At 45.5% G+C, this 24,346-nt stretch overlaps 5 protein-coding genes across 5 annotated transcripts; 2 read left to right on the plus strand and 3 right to left on the minus strand.

Annotated features, from left to right (window-relative positions):
* Window positions 1-305: 305 nt before the first annotated feature.
* V1508DRAFT_355848 (glutathione S-transferase) lies at window positions 306-1,127 on the minus strand (the record flags this gene model as incomplete). The annotated part of the gene is made up of 4 exons (XM_066936970.1): window positions 306-659; window positions 715-828; window positions 878-1,032; window positions 1,082-1,127. The coding sequence occupies 4 exons, from the start codon at window positions 1,125-1,127 to the stop codon at window positions 306-308; spliced, it is 669 nt and encodes a 222-aa protein (XP_066795285.1).
* Window positions 1,128-2,966: 1,839 nt separating this feature from the next.
* Window positions 2,967-4,249, plus strand: V1508DRAFT_161740 (uncharacterized protein). Its single transcript, XM_066936073.1, has 2 exons — window positions 2,967-3,197; window positions 3,250-4,249. The coding sequence occupies exons 1-2, from the start codon at window positions 3,076-3,078 to the stop codon at window positions 4,088-4,090; spliced, it is 963 nt and encodes a 320-aa protein (XP_066795286.1). The 5' UTR covers window positions 2,967-3,075; the 3' UTR covers window positions 4,091-4,249.
* Window positions 4,248-5,652, minus strand: V1508DRAFT_419191 (concanavalin A-like lectin/glucanase domain-containing protein). Its single transcript, XM_066940564.1, has one exon. The coding sequence runs from the start codon at window positions 5,381-5,383 to the stop codon at window positions 4,409-4,411; it is 975 nt and encodes a 324-aa protein (XP_066795287.1). The 5' UTR covers window positions 5,384-5,652; the 3' UTR covers window positions 4,248-4,408.
* Window positions 5,653-7,173: 1,521 nt separating this feature from the next.
* On the plus strand, window positions 7,174-11,848 carry V1508DRAFT_440006 (P-loop containing nucleoside triphosphate hydrolase protein). The gene is made up of 4 exons (XM_066942242.1): window positions 7,174-7,864; window positions 7,921-8,458; window positions 8,511-10,149; window positions 10,200-11,848. Exons 1-4 carry the CDS (start codon window positions 7,329-7,331, stop codon window positions 11,555-11,557), a joined length of 4,071 nt encoding a protein of 1,356 aa, XP_066795288.1. The 5' UTR covers window positions 7,174-7,328; the 3' UTR covers window positions 11,558-11,848.
* A 9,595-nt stretch (window positions 11,849-21,443) lies between these two features.
* Window positions 21,444-23,917, minus strand: V1508DRAFT_404827 (kinase-like domain-containing protein; the record flags this gene model as incomplete). The annotated part of the gene is made up of 9 exons (XM_066938656.1): window positions 21,444-21,894; window positions 21,969-22,108; window positions 22,150-22,210; window positions 22,262-22,373; window positions 22,415-22,493; window positions 22,568-22,631; window positions 22,681-23,137; window positions 23,197-23,662; window positions 23,717-23,917. 9 exons carry the CDS (start codon window positions 23,915-23,917, stop codon window positions 21,444-21,446), a joined length of 2,031 nt encoding a protein of 676 aa, XP_066795289.1.
* Window positions 23,918-24,346: the final 429 nt, after the last annotated feature.

Below are 24,346 nucleotides of genomic sequence, written 5' to 3' on the forward strand. Positions count from 1 at the left end.
CAGCAAGAAATCTCCAGTCGCACTTATTTAATATGATGACTTGCTTGTGTTTAAGTACATTGTAATTGATGATCACTTATCAGACTTTATTGTTCGGGTATAAGTATCAGCGCTTGTATTACACGGCTACCAAACCCCGGATTTTTGAATTTGAACATTACGAACAAAATGCCGAAGTATCAGCAGTGACTTTTGTTCTTATGCTTGGGCATTCGACGACTGCCAGTATTTACAAGGGATTCTATCTATATAACATCTATTTATTAATTAACAATACATTAAGACATCAGGTTCTATGCTTGCTTTTACTCAGTGGGACCGGCAGGCCAGACCTCGCCGACAGTGCTCGCCTTGACGCCAGGTTTGGCGAGCATAGCCTCCTTCCACTTATTAACGAGGGGATACTCCTTTTCGAGGTCGATTCCGAGTCTGTACAAGAATCGGACCCACTGGAGGAAGGATAAGTCAGCGATAGTGCACTTGCCCAGGACGAGCCATCCTGTGGCTTCCTTCTCGAGCTGACCGCTGAGAACCTTGCACATTCGATGGACTTCCGCGACGTAGCGGTCGGAGGCCTCGACGTTCTTGTTGCCGGTCAGAACCTTAAACCAGACTGCCTGGCCAGTGTAGGGGCCAAAGCCGGTCATCTGGAAGAAGAACTGTGCAAATGTGTCAGTGCTAACTTGCAAAAGACTGGCAACAAAATTATCATACCCAGGTGTCAACGAGCGTCTGGTCTTCGAGGGAGGCCGGGTAGAGCTTGTGCTCGGTGTCGTACTTCTTGACAAGGTAGAGGATGATGGCACCCGACTCCCAAATGATGAAATCCTAATTACGTGAGCGAAATTCAATTACATACAGGACACGACAAACGTACATTGTTGGAATGGTCCACCAAGGCGGGGATACGGCCGTTGGGGTTAATTTTCTCGTACTCTGAGGTCTTCATTCCATTTTCACCATCGCCAAAATCCTTGAACACCGTCTCATACTCGAGGCCGAGCTCACAGAGGACCTGGGCCACCTTCCAGCCTGTTCTGTGTAAGCATTGGACTGCATTGGCATGTATCGCATAACATACCGTTAGGGCCGACGGGGTGGGAATAGAGAGTGAATTGCTTAACCATTGGTTTCTTGCGCAAATATTGTTTGGCACCTGTAGTGTGTGCGAGGTGCAGGGAGTGAGGCTTTAAGGGTTCCGAGGAACTGTCCCGACGAACGTCTTAGAATGTACTATTGCCGGCGGGCTATCAAGGTGGCTTTTGCTATAGGGTCTGCGCTCTTTCAATTTTATTGCGCACTTGTCAAGCTCTCGGCCAACAGGTCGACCTGGTGACTCACTATCATTTAATGGATGGGCTACGACATGGCTACATCAGAGTAGCAGCCGTAAAACACCAATAGATTAAACGGGGAGAGGACTTTTTATCTTGATTGTTGGAAGTTGGGTGGAATTGATGAAAAAACCATGAAAGGCGATAACCGCGCTGTTATGATTGGTGCGCACAGGCCAGCGACATGAATTACATCAAACACTGCTGGGATGATGCTGTTCGGTACATAGATTGATAGATAACCATTTTTTTATGGGGATAGATTTTGCGTCGGATTTGATGGTACACGCACATGAGAATTGTGTATGTAGGATAATAACTATTTTGTAGTGCGGTTTATCGGTGTCGTCCAGTCCAACTTGACGATTATCGCTGCGGCGCGTCGCTGACCTTACATTGGCCAAACTGTCCGAACAGGGCTGATTAGGGCAGTGGAATGGTACAGAAATAGTTAGGGCTATTACGGGGTTGCGGAGCCATGCGAATGTTTTCAAAGTCCAGGCAACGTGACCACGAGCACCATGGTGATCACTGCATTGGGAGCCACAAGTGGAGTTAAAATGCAACGTTGGTCGCACGTGATGGCAGCCAAATTGCACATGGCTATTACGACCGAGACGAATCAGTTCTGCTCAGTGGAGTACAAGATAGGTCTCCAGGGCGAGGGTTTTTGGTTTTTGTTTGCAAACGTCACGCGCACTTTCGGAACTGAGTATGATACAAAAGCGACGTTCCGTTGCGAGTCTCACATGTCATAGTTCGTCACCAAATATGTGTGTGTAGGAAGCGAATATATTAGTGTATCTCGGATTCTGTATGGGCGCGGGGTGGAAAGAATGGCGAAAGTGAACAGGTAACTGCGGGGCGCCGGCGTTGGGCTTAAAAACGCGGGGAAGACTGAGTGAGATGGACAGTGTGACAACGTGTTCGACCACCGTACTGGGTCGTCACAATCTCGTGTAGAGCGTATTGGAGGTAAGGTGACTGCAGTGGAGAAACAACAAAAGGTGAAACAGTCGAACATCAGGCTGCGCGTGACCATGACAACCGATATTGTTTGTCGTACAGGAAAAAGAGACGATCAGGGGCATTGATTGCATCAACTTTCCTACGCTGACGACCAGCGCTCTGCCTTCTATTCTGAGCCAGTCCGCAGATGGCGTCAACGTAAGAACAGCGAACGCGGAGAACTACGGCTGGCGATCCATGCCTACTCTCGTTACCAAATGATCGCCGTCTGAGATTGTACTCGCTTGTCGCGGCGCCGCTGTTCGTTTGTCGTAGATCGTTTGCTGCTTCGACGCTTAACTCGACTTCGACTACGTCGACGCGGTTCTGCGCTGCCCATCGCTTCTCTTTTCTATGCTTCGCGTGCCTGTTCTGTGCCTCGCCATGCTGCTCCTGCTGTACTGTGATGGTGGTACTCTATAGAACGCCAACTTAATATTATACCACAAGTGCTCAATTGGCCCCGAATTCCGCCCCGCTCCATTCGCACGAACGCCCTCGTCCTGTCTTCGCATTCACTGCCTGCCTGAGCGGCTCACTTGCCTTGATCTAGCGCCGCCCCCACGTCGCGCCCATCGGGCGGGCCGTTGCTGTTCCTACTTCGTCTTCGCGCTTGACCTTCCCGCTGCCGTTGGCGCCACTACCTCTTATATCTGCCCCTCACGCCGCTGTCTGTTCCCTCTCTGCAACCTCCATATCCTCTGCGTGATCTCTACTTTCTGCCGTACTCACTATGTCCAACTCCGACATAGTCAGCGCCATTAACACACTGATCGTCGCCTACCAGTACAAAGGCGGTTCCGTCGATTGGCGCCTCGTCGGCCAGGAACTGGGTGTCGACAAAGACTGTGCACGGTAGGTTCCACATCAAATGCCTTCTTAAATCGAGGTACTAACTCTAACCCAGAATGCGCGTCCAGCGGCTGCTCAAGAAGTGGCCGGGCACCGACCTCGATGTCGTCGAAGAGAAGATCATGCATAGCAAGCTGGCAAAGCCTCTGACTGCCCAGACTCCGGTCTCCACCCCGGCCATTCCCATCTCGAACTCGACGGCCTCGCCGACTCACACGGCGTCCACTGCCGCGGGCATATCGAAGCCGCGTCGGGAGAGTTTCCATTACCATAACGACCACCAGCGCAGATTGTCGGCCTCCCACTCCCGGTCCAACTCGCTTGGTTCCAACACGTCATCGACCGCCGGGGGAGTGTACGCTCCAAACGCATTCGCGACCCAGCTTCTCCAGGCGTCCGAGCATTCTTCATCCTATCCTCCATCATCCATGCGAGATGACTCTTTCCTTCGTGCTCCTCAGCCCGCTCTTAAAACTGATCACCGCTACGCACAGTTTGGCCGGAGCTCGTACGAGGCCCACTATCCTGGTTCTCAGCAGTATGTTCCTCCGCCGACTCAACTCTTACATCCTGATCGCGAGCAGCAGGCGGAAGTGCCGCGGGTCCTGCCGTACGGCAACAGGTATCTGTATTCATCCTCGAACCAGGGCACGAACCACATGTACACACTACAACAGGCAGCCGCTGTCGCTCTGGCCAACGACCGGCGGTCGTCCTCGTCGAGCTCGACCTCGTCCACACGAGATGACTCGTCCGCCTCCCTGTTGACTGTCAAGTCGAGACCTGAGTGCGACGATGCGGACGACAGTGCCGACGAGGGAAGCGTCGTAAGTGCAGGCGCGGCGGAGGGCGCAATGATGCTCGAGAAAATGAAGATCGACACGATCCTCGTCTAGGTTTTGTTTGGAAGTGGATGATTTGGTGTTCGGTTGCTTTTCTTGTTAATGGAGTTCTAACGGCTAAATTTTGCTCGTTGTGTATTATTAGCCTACACCTATACATTTTGTTACAACTTTTTTCGACGCTGATCTGATTGGTGCATTGTGGTCGTGATTCACGCTTTAAGCATTCTTTGATTACTTTCGATTCGATTTACTCTCATTTTGTAAGTACTAACAATGACTATGTAAAAACATATTTTTGCGAATACAGGTACTTTTCCAATCATGCTCATATCGTAATTTTGAATCAAAATTCATCAAGATCGCAAACTACTAGAACAAACCTTGGCTACTCTGCTGTTTGTTCTTGGCATAAACAATATATCTGGTGTAGCCCACATAGGCCGCTCCACCGATCAATCCCAGCTTCACAACGAACCAGAACCATGACCCCCCTTTCTTCTCCTTCCTAACTCTCTTGTCAGACGGCGTCCTCGATCCCATCCCCGTCGTCCGCTCCGGGCCCGACGGTAAAAACAGCGTCGAGACATCCACGGCAATCAGGTCATGGTTCTCGGACAATTCTCCCGTCTCAGCCGAGAATCCTAAATACGGGACTGACGGTAGCGGTGGCGCCGCAACCTTGAAGCATGTCGTCCACTTGTTGGGTTCCTTATACTCAAGGTCGAGCCTCATAAAGCTGTCTTTCACGTAAATCAGCCGGGCCTTCGTGGGGTGTTGGCTATTGTGTAGTCCACGCGCAGAGCATCCTGCCAATTCGTTTGGCTTGCCGTCATCTTCTTTGCTGTATCGCGTTTTGCCGTCGCCAACCATCGCCATCACGTACGGGAAAGTTACGCCAGGTCGATTGTTCTTGTATGTGTCGATGAAAATTCCGAGTCCCTCAAAGTTATCTGGGCCTCCAAATACAGGGCCCATTTGGTCTCGCTCCTTTGTGATCCACATCGCCATGCCGTCTCCGTATAAATTGCCTTTGCCGCTGATCTTGAACTCGAACTCGATCTCAAAGCTGGGCATCGTGAGAGGCAATCGCGACGACACGTACCCGGTCTGTGACGCCCGGTCTGCTGTCAGACGGATGTACTTATCAGTCCGAATAACCGCGTCCCCGCCATAATCGAACCACCGCGAGTGCAAGCTGTCGTCCAGGTACGGAGAAGCGAGCGAGTGCGTACGCAATGGAACGCGCTTCACGCCTTGCGGAAAATCTTCGTCTGCTGATGCAGTGTTTGCCTGTGCGAGAGACCTTAGGAGCGTAAGTGCTGTCAATAATGCTTGCACTTTCATCGTTCTCTATATATTTGTAGTTATAAATTTGTGGAAAAACACACGATGTTTTAGAGTTCGTGTTTAGACACGCAGAATGCAGAATAACCAGTTGTCCTTCTGGGAAGCAATCCAAATTATGCTAAAAACGACAACCTTATACCTTATGAGATAGCGACTGATGCAATGGCAGCGTGGTTGTGCGCGGGGCCGACTACAGCTCTTGGGCTGATGATATGTGTTCTTCCGTTTGAGTGACGTCCTAGTTTCACCCGGGCTGAGGTTCCACGTCACAGCGGGGAAAGTAGGTTTCAGATGTTTGTGGTTCAGTTCCTTTGGTAATTTATGGACGCAGCTGGCGCTAAGCCTATTTTGTCCACAGAGTTACGTATTTGCGCTGAACCCTGAACCCTAAGGCACATATGTTCCCTAACCCGGCATCTGCACAATTTGTGCGCAGTTACATAAATGCGGTTAAAGCAGATTGCGTTCGAGTTCGAAACTGCCGATTAAATTACTTTCATTTTTACATCAGAAATGTTCAAACCTTCTCTCACAGTCTCACTACCACTTTTTCGATCGGATCTTATCATGAATGTTCTCGTGAGTTCAATTAAGGCGACTTCTTGTGTGAGTATATGTTCTAGATCCCTATTGTTCTGTTAGCAATCCATCGATTCATGTCGAAATCTATTATTTCGACATGAAACGACTGTTCTTCGCCATTCGCTCCCACAGCCACGGAGGCAGATACGGAAGAATAAGATATTTATAAAAGTACTGGTGGAAATTTCTGACCTCCCGAGGTATAGATAGACCAGAATTATTCAAAGCAGGCTAGTGTTGTACAACACTTGTTATGAGGCCTGTTTTGTGGGCTTTCAGTTAGTGACACTAATCACATCTTTCTCATTGATACTGTCCTCATCTGATAGTGTTGTTACATCGTGTTAGGCGCGATATAAGAGTGCCGAGCAAAGTTATGGTGACGATTAGCTGGAGTATGAACAGATCCTGCCGTATCTGATTCCCTTTATTAAATTTGGGAGATGGATGTGAAGATGTATGTGAGTGTTTGATGGATGTATGGTAGCATGCTGGGAGAATATCACGTTATAAGGACTGGTAGTACCTATTTTAACGCAGTTCCGATATTCACAGCTATACCATCTAGATTCTGGCAAATATCCCAGCGATAAATCTTCTTGTGCTTAAGAAGCTTTTGCTAAGTTGAAATGAACAGAAGTGGCGTATTCGGAACGTAATCATATTGGTCGCCGTTGTTACCGTCAGGCCTCGGCTGCTACCCTCAAGCGGCAGGACTAGAAAAGGGGTTATTGTATCTCTGTCTCACTAGAATCAAGCAGCACGATATTTTATGTAATAATTCAGTCGTGCTTCTGCGTCGAGTTCGGATTTGAGTGACTGTGAGCTGCAGACTTTCAATGTATAGAAGCCGAGTTATCTAGCATGCCACAGTCGGTTAACCGTAGCTTGTGCGGCTCAGGCGCTCTTATCAGTACATTTCTCGTTCACGCGGGTCAGGATTCTTGTATCGTGTCAGCTGCGGCCGCGATGATCGATCCGTCCAGCGGTAGCGATCCAAATTATCCCGACTACTTTCTATACTGATGCAAGTATGTTAATTTAAGAACGTATTGGAATGGTGTGTTTGACCCGGGGAACGCCACATGAATGGTGCGAAGCAGCACTCTGATTAAACAACCTTTGCGCCAGGATTGTGATGGGTCCGACTTCCGAGATCCGGCAAGTGGGTGCGCGTTGACTCACTCATCGTGTTAAACATCGAGTCGACGCGACACATTAGGACGAGTCCGGCCGGTAGGCGCCGCACGCCCTATTCTGATTGCCCGAGATTATCTCTGCTCTCCTCCTTTGCTCGCGGCATTTCCATCTCCGGGTGCATGTCAGGTTCACGCTATTCCCGAGTACAAGTATTGCTTACATGATCTCCAGCGTGGACGACGAAAAGTCGCCTCTTGTCAAGGCTGATGCATACGACAAGTCCTCCCAAGCTTCGTCCGTGACTATAGACAACGAAAAGGGGAGATTCATCGATGTCGACCTCCTCGGGGTGGACGAGTTCTGTCATCTGCCTGAGCATGAGGCGAAGATCCTCCGCGACCAGGTGACGATCAAGCCCACCGTCATCAACTTCTTCTCCTTCTACAGATACGCGACCACGAAAGATATAATGCTCTTGTTGATATCAACGGTGTGCGCAATTGCAGATGGCTGTATGCGCCCACTTATGACGTTTGTTTTCGGAAGTATAACTCAGACGTTTACTACCTACGCTGCGCAACAGAACGTAGGATACTACAATGGCACAAATTTTGAGTTTTATGACATCCACAACAGCACTGCTCACCACCAGGTTAACAGTACGTATGCCGAGTATAGCAATACAGGATACTATGAACCTGAACTCAGATATATTTCCCCGGACGAATTCCAGGCCGAGGTTAACCATCTGACATTGTGAGTTTATCTGAGGTGAAGTCCTCTGAGCAGAGCTTACGAATCACGTCATGTAGGTACTTGGTCTACATTGGTATTGTAGATATCATAATTTCGTATATCGCCATCTACATCTTCATCGATAGGGGTGAAGTTCTTTCTGGTCGCATCAAAGAGAACTATCTAGCCGCGACGCTTCGTCAAAACATTGGCTACTTCGACAAACTCGGGTCCGGCGAAATCACGGTTCGTATCGCAGCCGACACTATTCTGATTCAGGAAGGCATGTCGGAAAAAGTCTCGTATATCATATCCAATGGAACAATGTTTGTCGCTGCGTTTGCAATTGGATTTATTCGTGCTTATAAGCTGACGTTCATAATGATGTCTATTGCCGCGTTTGTATTGATCTCTTTTGCATGGGTACTGAATAAGATGGCAAATTATTATACTAGGGCGCTTGAGGGGTCATCTACCGGTGGCTCTATTGCCGAAGAAGTACTGTCCAGTATTCGAAACGTACATGCATTTGGTATTCAAGATCGACTAGCTTCGAAATATGACAATTATCTTGCTATCAGCGAGAAATGGGCGTTCAAGGCCGGTGTTGCTCTTGTACGTGATTTAGGTATAATTTATCCGTTCAATTGCGCTGATGAGAACACAGGGCTCGGTAACCGGTGTGATGTGGCTTGGTGTCTATTCCAACGATGCTCTTGGATTTTGGCAGGGTGCTCGATTTATTCGTGCTGGCGAAGAGACGGTTGGCGGTGTCGTTACGACTCTCATGTGTATGATTCTTAGCACCTATGCCCTAAGTAATATTTCTCCACATGCTAGAAGTGTCACAAATGGTATGGCTGCGGCTGTCAAGATTTTTGCGACTATTGACCGAGAATCCATAATCGACTCATATTCGGAAGCCGGCAAGAAGTTAGAAAACCTTGAGGGCAATATTGAGCTTAAGAATGTGAAGTTCGTCTACCCATCCCGTCCTAATGTCACGGTTCTCAACAAATTCAACATTAAAATTCCAGCTGGCAAAACTGTTGCGCTTGTTGGTGCGTCTGGGTCAGGAAAATCTACTATTATCGGGCTGTTGGAACGGTTTTACGATCCTCTTTCAGGTGCAGTGGAGCTCGATGGCGTCAACATCAATGACCTTAACATTCGATGGCTTCGTCAGCAAATATCCTTGGTTTCTCAAGAGCCAACGCTCTTTGGTTGTTCGATTTACGAGAATATAGCTCATGGTCTTATCGGCACGCAGTACGAATTTGTTTCTGAGATTGAGAAGCGTGAACTGGTTAAGGAGGCTTGCAGGCAAGCAAATGCCATGGCATTTATTGACACATTTCCGGAAGGTCTAGACACCAGTGTGGGCGAGAGAGGATTTCTGATGTCTGGCGGTCAGAAGCAGCGTATTGCTATTGCTCGTGCTATTGTTGGGAACCCAAAGATCTTGCTTTTGGACGAAGCTACATCGGCGCTGGATACTCGAAGTGAAGGGATTGTTCAGGAAGCTCTCGATCGTGCGTCGAAGAATCGCACTACTATTGTGATTGCTCATCGTCTATCGACGATTAAAGATGCTGATAACATTGTTGTTATGCGTCGTGGTGTCATTATTGAACAAGGTACTCACAATGAGTTGATTGCGCTGAAAGGTGAATATTGCAATCTTGTTGAGGCTCAGAAGATTGAACAGCAAAAGGAAAAACTAAAAGCCCGGGATAATGTTGACACAGCTGATACCGTGATCGACGCTGAATCTGGTCAGATGGAAGAATTTCAGGAAGATGGACTACTTGGCCTTCACAGGCCCGAAACTGGGGTTTCTATATCTAGCATAGTCATTGGTCAGAAACCATCGAGAGTCGATGTTGATCCTGCTGACTACTCGCTCTGGGAATTGGTCTCTTTTTTATACAAGTTGAATTCTGCAGAGAATCATTATAACATCTTGGGCGCCATCATGTCTGCTATCACCGGTCTTGGTTATGACGCTATGGGTTTGTTCTTTGGCAGATGTGTCCAAGCTTTTGGGGCTATTCCAGACTATGACTATATGACTCGCCAAATTGCTATTTTTTCCGGTCTTTTCTTCATGCTAGCATGCTTCCAATTTGTTGTCACCGCATTAGCTCTTGCTTTCTTCTCTTTTACTTCTCAGAAGTTAGTTCGTCGCATCCGGATTAGTACATTCAGACAGATGCTTCGTCAGGATATTTCGTTCTATGATCGTGACGAGAATACAACCGGGTCTCTGACGAGCATGTTGTCGCAAGATGCTCAGTATGTTGAAGGTATGCTATATGATTCCTCTGTACTATTCAACATGATAACAATTGAAAAGGCTTTGGTGGCGCTACAATGGGCCAAATTATGAATTCTTTGATGATGATCATCTCTGGCGTTATTTTAGCTCTGGCTCTTGCATGGAAGCTTGCCATAGTCTGCGCCGCTTGTCTTCCAATCATTATTTCCAGTGGATTCTGGAGGTTCTATGTGCTTTCGGTGTTTCAAAACACAACGAAGAAATCGAACGAATTGGCAGGCAGCTATGCGTGTGAAGCCACGTCTGCTATCCGTACAGTGGCTTCGCTGACCCGTGAGCATGATGTCATGGCTCATTACCAAGCTATTATTAAAGAGCAGGGCCGCGTCAGTAAACGTGCATCCAACAGATCTGCATTCTGGTATGGTATTGCCCAGGGTATGCAGTACTTTATTCTGGCTCTTGCATTTTGGTATGGAAGCTCTTTCATTCGACGCAACGAGTATACTCTCTTTCAATTCTATGTTACCTATACGACGATCATTGTCGGCGCTGAGGCTGCTGGTATCATGTTCTCATTTGCACCTGATATGGGCAAGGCTAAATCTGCCACTGCAAATATTAAAAAGATGTTAGATTCTGTCCCAGAGATTGATACTTGGACAGAAACTGGCATTATTCCCGACAATGTTCGTGGCGATGTGGAGTTCCGAGATGTCCATTTCAGGTATCCAACGCGACCTCAAGTTCCTGTCCTTAGAGGCTTGAATTTAAAGATCATGCAAGGACAATATGTAGCCCTAGTCGGCTCCTCTGGATGTGGGAAAAGTACAACAATTGGTCTTATTGAATCATTCTATCGCCCATTGTCGGGACAAATCCTTCTTGATGGACAGGATATTAGTGAATTCAACATTAATGCGTATCGTGAGCAAATTGCACTTGTTCAGCAAGAGCCTACATTGTATGCCGGAACCATACGAGAGAATATTGAATTCGGTACCTCGCGAACAGTCGCAGATGAAGAAATATATGCGGTCTGCAAGCAGGCTAACATTCACGATTTTATTATGTCACTTCCGGATGGCTACAATACAATTTGTGGTTCGAAGGGATCTTTACTTTCTGGAGGTCAGAAACAGAGAATTGCCATTGCTCGTGCGCTTATTCGGCAGCCGAAGGTTCTTCTACTTGACGAAGCCACGTCTGCTCTTGATTCTGAATCCGAAAAAGTCGTACAGGCAGCACTAGATGCTGCGGCGAAGGGTCGCACTACAATAGCTGTCGCACACCGATTAAGCACAATTCAGAATGCTGATATAATTTATGTCTTTGAGGCAGGTGAAGTTCTTGAGTCAGGAACACATCAAGAATTGCTGGTATTGGGAGGAAAGTACCATGAACTGGTCCAACTTCAGGCTTTGGAGCGGGCGTAATATGATACAAGCTTGCACGCGTAGGCATTAGTTCGAGCATATATTTAGACGTACATTCCATATTAAGAATGAACTAATTTAATAACTAGTCAAAGTCTCGTTGTAATGGTACGTCTACAGTTACTAACTGATGTGAGTCTGTACGTAGATGAATTGGCTTTTAACTACGACCGTCCATATTGAATAAATGCTATTGTAATAAGTTTGCTATGTATTGTGAATGATGGTCCTATATATCCGACATAGCACTTAGAAAAGTTCGACAAAATTAATAATAGTGGTTGTATCGCATTTTTCTCGCCATCAAATTTCCTTCAACTGATTTCTAATTATTTAGACTTTAATATGCCGCGACAGGTGCAACCGATCTTCTGCACCTTCATCTAAGCTGTCACGTTGCTTTGGATACAATCGCTTGTAAGTTGATGATGGCTTGGCGGTCACTAACGTTAGCCCACATCCAGAGAAGTACCGGAGCAAGAGTAGCGCACAAGGGCGGTACAAGGTCATAGGGACTGAAGGATTACACTCCTGGGTGAATAATTTGATAATGGTCACGATAGGAGGATATCGTGACCAGGACCCGTTTAAGACATTTAGAAGATCTGAACGATCTCAGGTAGCTAGGTGCCCGTTCCACAACTCATATGGGAAGTCTTTCCCATCTAGTTTGAAGGAACAAATTTTTTTATGGCTTCCATTTCAACTGCATAACACTGCCACCTAAGTAATCATGTATGACACTATATTACGCCAAGCCAGCTGATTTCAGTGAATTACAAGAATCTTCACATTTGAAGCTAATGCAGCCGCCATAATCTGCTTCTGACAACCAGGGTGACTAATGAATGATGTTCTGCATTGACCTAATACGGGATAAGATTCCCGTTGGCGTAATGACCAGTAGCTTAAGGCAGCATTACCGAGGAGTGTTCTTAACGATATAGAAGGGACACTGTAATGAATGCATGAACTGTCTGCTATTGTGGAATCTGTCATGAGACGAGACGGCACGCGGTGAATGGTGCGATATAGGTAAGGTTAGATAAGCAAAGATCGTGCACGGTGGTAAACCGAGAGTTGATATATATAATGCAGTTTTATAATTAACAATAATCGTTGTACGTTGCAGCCAAACTAATCTAATCTCATCTCATTTCAGTTCCTGAAAATCAAATTAACACAGACCTGCGGGAATGAGGAATGTCACTACTGCTGCATTCGTAATCCTCGCTGGACCATCCATCACATCAACTTCCCTTGGGTGGAGGAACACTGAATCGATTTGGAACGATTGACATTCTTGGAATTTGAACCCGTCGTCCATCACTGGAGTTGGAGTCAGACTTGCTCGACCGCAATCCTGAACCTGGACTTCTCAATGTTAAAGTTCTTCTCTGTCCGTTCGGGAACACGCGGCTACTTGACGCTAAATTCTACAGGATCGCGTAGAAGTCCTCATGCCCTTCTTGTAAATGCTTTACAATCCCTCAAATTCTCCTTTAACGCCAGTACACGTTCTAACACTTTCTATGGTCCCATCAGTGATCAAACTATTCTATGGAGTGTGAGGACGAAACGTCAGTTGGAGTCGGCAGCTTGGTCCAACAACAGGTCAAAATGGAATGGACGTTCTTCATCAAAGGCTAGGAATTTGATGTCGGCTCAAAAGTGTCGGGAAACATACAATCAGAGTCCAGCTCTTAGAAGTGGGATTCAATGAAGAAAAGATATTTTGAATTTTTAAACCCGTTGCTTCAGTATTCATGTTTCTGACTTTTGACTGCTTTGTATTAACGTAAGGTATGCATAGGGTAGCGTGCTCGTTCCAACAGGTCTTCGGACTTATTTCAATTCTAACTAGTCTACTAGATCGAAATCTGAGATATGCAAAATTCTTTTGTCTCATCCTTTTCTTCGGTTCGTAATTTTATGCTCCCCACGGGGCCGTTTTGCGACTGGCTTCTACTTGAAATTCTTTGCTATTAGCCAAGAATTTGCCATGTAATTGGGCTCCTCATGTACCGATATTGCCAGCCTTTTTCGCCTGGAGAATCTGAGTGGAATCCTCCTAATAAATATTGCCGTATTTTGCGTTTGAACAACCCGGGTCAGGCGATCGATGAATCTTTTAACTGCTGATGAAAGTCTCTTCTGGCTGGTCAAGGCTGACCGTAAGACTATAATCGATTCTCGGAGCTTACCATCTGGGCGGGGGGAGGGGGGGGGGGGAGCAGCTCTTAAGCAAGGAACTTGGAGATCCCCTGATTCTGCGATTGTGGTGTGGCTTGGGGACAGCTTGTGAGGGTTATGTGGAATCAGGCCAGCACCTATCCAAACACCCCTGATGATTTGCTTTGTGATTGCCTCATCCTTTCCTATTTTGTGCATTTGGACGCATTCAGTCCAAGATCCGGTCAATTTTTCCCTGGTAACTGAATCAGTCACTCTGCAAAGAATTGTCTTCAACGGTCCGAATTCTGATACATCCAATTGACTGGTAGTTGCCGTCATGGGAGATGGGTTCAAGAAGCAATGGATCCATTCGCGGCCGGTTAGTTGGTATTGGTTGGTGTATCAATCACGGGTCAACACGCGATGGATCGCGTCCAACGCGACGAACGCGGAATCTCTTCATCAGTGCCCAACCAAAGAACATCGAAAGATCCATCGTGCAAGGATTGGCTCTTCTCTTCCGCGTTTGGTAGATTCTGCTGCTTTTATACGGACGTCTGACTGTGATGTCAATTGAGGAGTAGGTAGACTGCTAACTTGAAATTGAGCGTTACACTCATTGTTTTGGAAGCTAATGGATCCTACTGCGTCTGTTCTTCACGTTACCATTAGTTGTTTACTTCTATATAGCCTTTAGCGAAAAATACCGTGGAGTGGAAGTGGGACGACCGGTCGGAACCGGCCCGTTACCCCATATACTTCGTTATTGTTGTTACTCCTGCTATAGTTGAACTACTTCTCCAATTCTGTTTCAGATATTTTCTCAACAATTTCCAACAAACTCTCGTCCAGTTTTTATCTAGCTGCATGGCGCTACAGGTAGATTTTACCGGGAGGTCATAAGACAGTGTGCCAGGGAAAAGAGACACTATAGACGTCGATCCCTACTGAGAACCGAAGGTAGATAATTCACCATGCTTAGGTCCTCGATATGGATCCAAGCGGACAAACGAAGCGCCGACGATTCGAGCGTGATAATTGCCGGAGATGTTATGCGCTGGACTGGCTTCAGAGTTCGGAGATGAACAGCACTAACATAAGGTACAGCAGTTCAATTCAAAAACGTTACCGGAAGAACCTCAGGCAGTATGCAACATGGGTTTTCATGATAAAATAGTGACGATATCTCCAACTCAAAACAAGGCAAGGCTTGTTGCGAGTGGATTCACTCAAGAATATGAGGTGTAGGCTGTGATGATTTAGTGCGTTTTGAGCCACTTAATATTTTACTTGCATAACGTCCTTCATAAGCGAGTGTGTGCCACGCCATAATAAAGGGCAGAAAATACGCCTAAACCTAACATTTATTATGTCGTGCCACACTTTATGAAGTATGTTAGGCGACAACGAACAACACGGAATGCACCAAATTGATGTCAATACGACATTATTGCATGAAAAATTAAGGAGATTCATGGAGAGTAAACCGACCATTCCTCTTTGGGACTAGTAGAAAGTACACCTCGGTATAAAAAACCGAAGTGAGTGTTCACGCCACTGCATAGCCACATCAATTTTTCAAAAGTATCGGTTCATTTCCTCCTATAACCAACATGATGCTTTTCCTCCGACGCACTCACATAACCCATGCGTACCATCCCGCATTTCCTCAAAAATCCCTTCGTCATACTCGTCTTCGTTTCCATCGTCTACCGCCACTGGTATTTGGTTGCCTGCTCCTCCGAATCTTGGCCAGCCATCTCCTGAAGTGACTCCTGGTTTACTATCCGCGTCAGTGATGATAACTTTTGGTTGTTCAACGGGGAAGACAATTGCTTCCGTACAAATGTCGGCATTTTTTTTAGTCGGCACATAATACAGCTCACTTGTACTCACTTAATTGCTGCAAAACCCAGATGTACTCATTCGTTTTCTCATTGGTGACAGAGCACAATGCTACTCTCACAGTGCCCAGGTTATTATCCACTGTTACAATATTCACCAGTGCCAATCGGAATTTATTCGTCTTGTACGTACTATCAATGCATTTGTCCCTGTAGTCGTGCTTTTGAATATCTTCAGGCTTGGAAAAGGACAATGCCTCGAGCATTGTCCGGTGCCAGCTTAACTTGGTATATATACCCCTGATCCCGTAATGTCTGTATGAGTTTGGCGGTCGATGTTCCTTTGATTTGCGTGTAATCGTAAGTCCGACTATAGACGTCTCTACCCAACAGTGACAGTCCGTAAGAGGTGTTAATTATTGAAGCAATGGTGCGAAGTGGCGCAGAAGAGTGCTGGACAACGTCTATCATAGTTCTTTTTGCGTCTGGAGTCATGGGTCTGTTCTCCGGATAAGCTAATGGATTGATGCCTTCAAGCTGATGTCTTTCTTGTTCATCAAAAGTTGTGTAAGGATCCACGAGTCGTTTAGCTGGTTCTTGAAGCGGACTTTCTCCAAGGACAGTCACAAAGCATCCTTCGTGCTTGTTTAACACGGCGGGGTCTTTGTTGTCTCCTGCAGTTACTGCTGTGCTATTAAGAGATTCCTAGCAGGGATAACTTAGTCTACGTACGGAGTGGTGATGAACATTCACTTCGAGTTTTGATACCGAGGTGTACTATTCCCAAAGAGGAATGGTCGGTTTACTCCCCATGGATCTCCAAAATTAGCGGACGATATAAAGTAATGTACGCCAAAACGTTATACCGGAACCCGGTCATTCAAACTCCTAGATTTGACCTTGTCCTACGCGCTGCAATTGACCAAATCAAACTACGACTCGCTCGAGCTATATTGGCTGACCTCTAGATATTTTGTGGGACCAGACTCTTTAATTCACAGCTCTAGTCGTTACACAAGCAAGAATTCTCTGCGAAAGTTGGCCATTCTGTACTCTGTGAATCTACTAATTCTCGTGCTAAGGGAAGTCACCCATTCTCTACTTCTTGAATTCGGCACTTACGTGGCTACGCATGTGGTCGTCTTTCCTTAGGTTTCTCCGCCGCCTCTCGAACGATTTCAAAGCTCTAACGAAACACCCATTCGCCCTGTAGCTTGATCGTATTACTCTTGGTTCGGTCTTATTAACTGCCCACACTCTTGAAGTTCTTCCGTGGGTTAGTAAAGCATCCTTACTTTTGCATATCGCCAACTTGGTGAAGGAGGGCATTCATCGCTTGCCAGAGCTGTATTACACATCGAATTTGCATGCTTTAATTCTGTTCCATCTAGAGGAGAGCTCCTCAGAATGGAGAGGTTTAGTCCATAATATTAGCGGAAACTTGAGGAGTATATTGCTGCGCAAGAGTTGGCAGTAACACTCGCCAAGGACTAAATGGAGTCAAACCAGCTCCTTTTCACCCACCTTGAATGTTCTAGCTTAAGAGCTTTCTCGAATGCGCTGAAATACTAATCAGCCCGCTCTATTCGCTGGATTCCAGTCCGAGTATAACAATCCACCTCATGAGTATGATATCTCTTTCCTGGCCTCTACAACATAATATAAAGTAACGATGTAAATGCGAACAATAAGGAGGTAGAATAAGTAGATCAATTCAATACCACTCTCCATACATAGCATAATCATATCGCCCGCGATGTGGCTACAAAGGCCATCCATAATCAGTAACCACTTCTTGCGTTACTCTGGCTCAAATGCTTTCCGTAACCACAGTATTTGGGCCTTAAAAATAACCATTGATGGTAGGTCGCCTGGTGACGCCCTCATCCGCGCTCACCGTCGACACACTCCAACACAGTTGCCCATTGTTACTTTTCTGGACTCAAATTCATATATAGGCACGGGGAACAAACCTGGCGATAGCAGCATATTTGATGATCTCAACTTAATAAGAGATGCAATTGAAGGAGTTTTTATATCAATTGATGAGACTACGCGCTTCCAAATGGCCAATATAGACCTTGGAATCGAAGCTGTACGAAAGAATGGAAGAACAGTAACATTAACGTATTTCATAAGCCAGTATGCCACCCCACCTAAAAGCACAACCACACAACTTCAATCATTAATGATCCACCAATTGGCATTGAATCAATGGATTCTGAAGGCAGAATATCCTTAGGCATCCAAGCTATTGAGGGAGGCCAAATTCAGTGTACTGACTAGCTGCAAAGACGAACAAAATTAATCGTACGACACACAGGCGATTCCCAGCGTACGCCCAATTCACGTCTACCGAGGAATTGGTTATCGTTCAGCGCATCCTATACTTGGATTCCTGTCCCAGTCGTATGTATCGACGTAAGACTGATGGAGGGCCATCGCGGTTTTATCTCCTCTGCGTCCAACATTCATCGAACTGATTGAGACACTCAAGCAATGTGATGTGAGGTGATATATACAACCTTGATGAAACCGGTTTCATGATAGGGATTATCTCAACTGCGATGGTCATTACAAGCTCAGAGAGATGTTCTCGTCCATAGACGGACGACTTAGCCATGGGCAATAGAAGGCGTATGGACGACAAATCGAGGATCTAATGAAAGTTCATATCAATATCAATCACATTACCTAAGTCGAGTTTCCCCCTAATTATCGGGCCACTGTGACAGAGAACAAAATTCAAGCAGGCTTTCGAGGTGCTAGCTTATCCCTTTTAACCTCGCTAACGTACTATAGCTAAGATCTGATGCACCCGAACCCAACCCCCCCCCCCCTCCCCCCCTCTTAAAGGTGCCGAGATATCCGATAAGGTTCGTCCGTGCTTCTTCAAGCTGACGGGACAAGCATTAGAGGAGGCGAATCAGGCGAATCAGGCGACAAATCGACGTCATTGGCCCCACCCTCGGAAGGAGGGACGCTTACACTACAGGAAAGTCTCGATTTAATACAGAGAATAGAGGTCGATAAACAGATACACAATGAAACAATGGGGAAGAACGAACGAAGCAAAGACGACGTGCCAATTCTGGCGAAACTGGTCATAATACTCGAACGAGTAAAAAGATTTAAAAAAATATCATAGAATTATGCTTTTGTTTATTTTAATAAATTTTTTTCAATGTGGTTGGTGATATCCATGATTGCGGTGGTGTTGGTAGGTGGTCTGGCACGCTCGTTTATGAAGTACGTTTATCGCAAAAAATGTACTAGAGAGTTACCGAAAAACTGAGTTGAGATTAGATATCCACACTGTCAGAAGTGGGAGTGCGCTGCTTAAGAAGAATGAGTTTGAAAAATAAACGGGACAAAGAGAAGGTAGTATCAGGGCTAGTGAAGCTACAGCATTAGCACGTGTGTGAAGACAGGATGGAAGATGTACATCGAAGGAGTTGATACTTTAACGAAAATGGACCGGAGTGACGGCAGCCAATCCACGTCCGGTACTTGTTGAGGTTGCCGGAAGTAAAATGAGCTAGATATCGAAAGCTGCAAAAAGCGGCTGCTGAGTATATAGCCTTAATATTAGCAGCACAACAGGCAGCCCGGTCTCCAACAACTTATAGGGTTTCTCCGCCGTCACGACAAAGATGCGCTCGAGGGAGGACAATAAAGATGACATACTGATTGTGCAGAATGCGGTATTGCAAAAAATCGAAGCTAGTCTCTCTTACACTTTACTCACCAGACAATTTATGTAAAGTTCCCTTTTGATAGATGTTCTTCTCCGGCTGTGACAACTGACCTAATGACAAAAGTATGCCTAGAGATCGATTCTCACAGCTTCCGAAGCAATTGGGAATGGAATGAGCACGTTCAAGTGAAAGGGTTGGAAATAGTTAAACCAATGACTGAACAGAAGTGAAGAAGGCGTGTGGCCGAAAAGCTGGAGGAGAAGTGGTCCGTTCAACGGGAGCAGCGAATATTCAGGTGCATATGTACATAAGATCAAAACCTCTCACTCGTTGATGCAACGTAATAAAGTAATCCAGACTTGTGAACATGGTTATATATAAATCGACATTGATGACAATTTTGCACATGTTTTGATCTCATTAGATAAAAAAGATCTTACGACAGCGTAATTATCCTTTCTTAGTTTCTAGGACTAAAGTTGATCCAGAGTCCATAAGTTGTATCCCACGACGAACTACCTTAACTCTTCAGACACTTATTTTCATAACACTGTAATTACATTTGAATGACTTATCATTTGTCCTCGCATCATTCACATCTATCCTCGTTCACACACTGTTCCCAATCTGATATTTCCCTTGTTTGATCCAGATATCACTGCACAAGTAGAATTGCTGACAAGCACAGGCGAAACATGCCGATCATTTTGGCAAGGCATGTAAATGTTAAGCCCCTCAGGTTTTGAATTTGGCCAACGGTGATCGTCATTAATTACGGCTGCCATAAGCAAGCCGAAAGCAGATGGTTAGCGTCAACAGTCTTAGCAGCTAGCCCTATATTAATCACCAACCTAATTTGTCTTGGAGCTATTGGTGATACGATATCAGCAAGGTTTGGGCAAATCGGCAATGGGCACCGTCTATATTGAGGTCTGCCGATATTGATCGTCTATATTTCAAGCTTGTCGATACAATATCGCCGACGATTATATGACACATCGTATATCTTATGTTACATATATCGAAAATTTTCAACACCCATATGTAGTAAATACTACGCTCTCTATAACCCTGAACTAAATGCTACTGTTGTATAAGCGCCCCGGTTACAGAGGCTTCAACGATGGATGGCATTGATATGAAGCAATCAGCGATAACCCTGAAACCCTGATGTTGTTGCCGTTGTCGCTTGTAAGTCACGCACTACATATGTGCAGTCAGCTTTCCGCGTGCTTCAAGCATGGACAGCGTCATGCTTCCTTTTCATGAATTAGCAATCCCAGCGTCTAACGTTGCCGTGGAAACGACGTTTCGTGCGGGGAGAGACATTCTCGATGTTCGGAGAACAATCATGAATGCGTTGCAACACCATGCATTTAAATGCTCATCGGAGACATGTACGATTAATGAATTATTGTATTACATAAGCTATGTACAACACAATTGTATATAGATATCATGTGTAATGATCGATCCCGAAATGTTTTATAGTTATTCTGCTAACGGCAGCAGTTCCTAGAGAAATCTAATGACAAGCGACAGTGCAAGGAGACCATCTGATAAATAGGCAGGGGCGAAGAATATGACTTGTTTAATGTTGGTCGGACATGGGGCGTGAGAGTCCGATAGCACCATAGATTAGTGGTCCTGAGACTCTTTGTTAATAATACATGATATATTCTAATAGCGTGAATGCAGATATGAGGTGAGTGTTATCTTTGACGAAGTACCGCCAAGTTTGGTAGCATACGACATAGAAATTAAAGAAACGGAAGGAAGTAAATACGCGATAATCCTCGTTCCAGGAATACAAACTGTGGACCTTTCCAGCTAGTTTGTGGAAGTTAGTGCTGGGAAATAACTCGCATCTGTATTTGCTGTTTTCATGTTGTATTGGTTGATAGCAATATACTTGACGCTGTCCAATATAGTAATGACTTGCCCTGTTGACTTTGAATTTTTTCCGCTAGATCTGCTTAGAAGCAACTATGCTGCGACTATCTGCAAACTGCGCGTCATCTCTTTATATCAGTTTAACACCTTGAAAATAATTTATTAATCATACAATCTCATATCATACAGACGGCAAATATCCCTATATCCCTTCCAATAAAAGACTCAAATATTTATTCCAAACGTAAGGCGAGCCGCTTCGCTGTATAGCCCACATTATCGTCGTTGTTTCAGATTCAGAGCCGGCAGCGGTGGCAATGCAGGCACTTGAGGTCGTATCTCATGAATAGGAGGAGGAGTGAATGGTCCAGAGAACCTTTCGATTGTGATAAACGGATGCTCCTTAGCCTGTTGCGGCGTCCACCTTTTGTGCGGATCAAAATTCAGTAACCCTTGCACAAAATCAATAAATGCCATACGACTAACTTGCTCACGCTCCACTTCGTCTGGCTTCATGCTGCACTTAGGAATAGGATATGTTGTTATAATATCTGCAAGATGAGTGGATGCGAAATATTTCTTGCTTGGCTGCTGCATGACTTTATGTTCCTGAGAGTACTTTTCTACACTCTTGAGCCTATATGCTTTCTGAAAAGATGGACCTATCATTTGTTCAAAATATTGGGGAGCCTGTTTACCTGTCTCAATCATCCATTGTGGCGGTAACCTGACAATAGATTAAGAGCTCGCCCATAGGAATAAAAAATTACATCACGCAACAAAAGTTGAACAATGACTTACCCTAACATATCCACAATTCTACAGATTTGATTATACTCAGAATTTCCTGGAAATAGAGGCAAGCCAAGGAATAATTCCGCAACAATACAACCCAATGACCACATATCAATAGCTGTCGTATAAGGCAGTCCCAAGATTACCTCTGGCGATCTATAGAATCGCGATGGATATATGTATATACAGTTTGCTTCTCATTACATGCTGAGCCGAAATCGATGATCTTGATATTCGGACTTTCCAAACTGGAGCCTGTAAGCTAGTAACCTCAATATTGATGATTGAGCTTCGCGTACTTCTCTAGTAATATATTCTCAGGCTTCAAATCACAATGAATTAGTTTCACATCCTTAAGAATTGAAAGTGCATCGAGCAGCTGCTGCGCAAATATTCGAACCAAATTTGAAACTTAAGCCCCGGAACTGGTTCTGTTTTTGATAAGGTCGTACTGATTACTGGACAAAAGTTCAAACACCAAACAATCTGGTCATGATGAATAAATTTATCACGGACGCGTAAAATATGATGCTCATTTTCATGGTCAATCATATCATTCAGCGCAACTTGTCAGCGCTAGCCAGCTAGTAGCAATAGGAGCGAACTCTCCATTCAAGGACTGCCACTTCAGTCATGCTCTGATTGAAATAAGCAGGCTGATTTTGATAACTTTTACCGCGACTATCTCGGCAGTGTTTAAATCCTGGCATTTTACAACCTGCCCAAAGTTCCTTGACCCAGTATATCCAAAATTAAATAACATTGGTGAGTATCATTGCCGCCTAATATATCATTCACATAAAGGACGTAGTCGCTATTGTCATTGTCGTATCCATTATTCTTAGTGCCTTTACTAGGCTTCGTAAGGACTCTAGGGTTCCTCGATGATTCATACGTGAATGCAGGATCGCACACGCGATATGTAGATTGTAGATCGGTTGCCAAAGCTTGTAGGGGACGAATATAGCCGCCATCTGGCTGGCCTGCTCGGACCTGCAGATTTTTGAATGGAAGAAAATCAACGGCAGCATGCACCTTACGAAAGGATGGAGCGGACCCAGAGGAATATCGTGCAGTGCCTAGTGCATATGACACAAGATGTACAGCGGAGTTCTGTCTGAGAGCGTGATCAGATAGTGTATCATTATCCACTTTCATCTCTTGCAATTGACTGCCTAAATCAATGATGAATATACCATTCCACAGTGCATGATAATTACATGATGTAACATACCGAGAGACGATTGTACTGGCGAATTATCGTGCTGTGGTCGAGAATACGGAGATTGGGAGAACACCACCGATGGGCTGTTGTGCTGCAGAAAAGGCGGTGAGTGCAAAACGTTCTTTCCACTCCCATACGGTCTTAAGGATGAGCTGCTAGACTGATACGGAAGCCGCTGCTGCTGATAATATACTTTAGTCTCGTGCAGTGACAGTTGACCGTGACGGTTTGGAGCACTAGTATGTTCACAAGGAACGGGAATATTATTACTGAGCAGCTTAAAGTCGGCAGGGGACCCTCTTGAAGGAAGTGATAAAGACGGTTGTGTACCATACATTGGAACTCCAGAAGGCGAAGACGATGTTGCGGTCTTTGTATGCGTATGTGATGGACATGTGTACGGTGAAGCGGAAGATACTGTTGTGATAGCTGCGGGCAACTGTGAGTAGTCCTTCAAGGGGTCCTGCGAAAGTAACTATGGGTGGTCACAGGCATGGTCCCTAATTGCGAATGCAGTGCCTGCCGTTACGGGAGAAGCCTCGAGATCCCTTAGAGGGGATGAACGATGCAGCAGTCCATGAAACTGAAGATAATGGGATGGGAATGCTGCTAGTTGTGGATGGCGTCGTCGTCCATGATGCGATGACTCGCTGTGCTGCTGGTAGAGAGGCAGCTGTTCTCGCGAAAATCCAGAATTCTTGCTAGGCATCTGCCAGAAGATATAGTCCATATATTTGCAAATAGACGGCCAAACCAAAATCTGTATTTGTGATTCAGTAGACCTTGGGATCGATCGAACATGCAGGTGCAGATTAGTATCCAACTAAATGTTTGTTTGATCGTTCGTTGCTGCTGAGTGAATAGTCATCTCGTTCTCCTCAATAACAGAATCTGATTATTACAAGAAATCCATGCGCCACTCTATAATACCACAGAACATTATGCACATGAATAATCAGCTGATCGCATATCAGCACTACAACAAGACACTTGCTTTAAGTTTATTATTTAGCTACCGCTTGATCCTGAGGAGGAGCGGTAACAGGGGTGTCTGCTAACGATGGTGTATTGCAGTCATTTATGCTAACTAAACCAATGCGGCGACTTCCACGACATGGTCCCCGGAGCCGCAGCAGAAAGCCAGGTAAAGAGAGCCATG

The sequence above is a fragment of the Lipomyces doorenjongii genome (assembly GCF_038497915.1).
Source record: "Lipomyces doorenjongii strain NRRL Y-27504 unplaced genomic scaffold V1508scaffold_31, whole genome shotgun sequence".
NCBI classification, from domain to species: Eukaryota; Fungi; Ascomycota; class Lipomycetes; order Lipomycetales; family Lipomycetaceae; genus Lipomyces; species Lipomyces doorenjongii.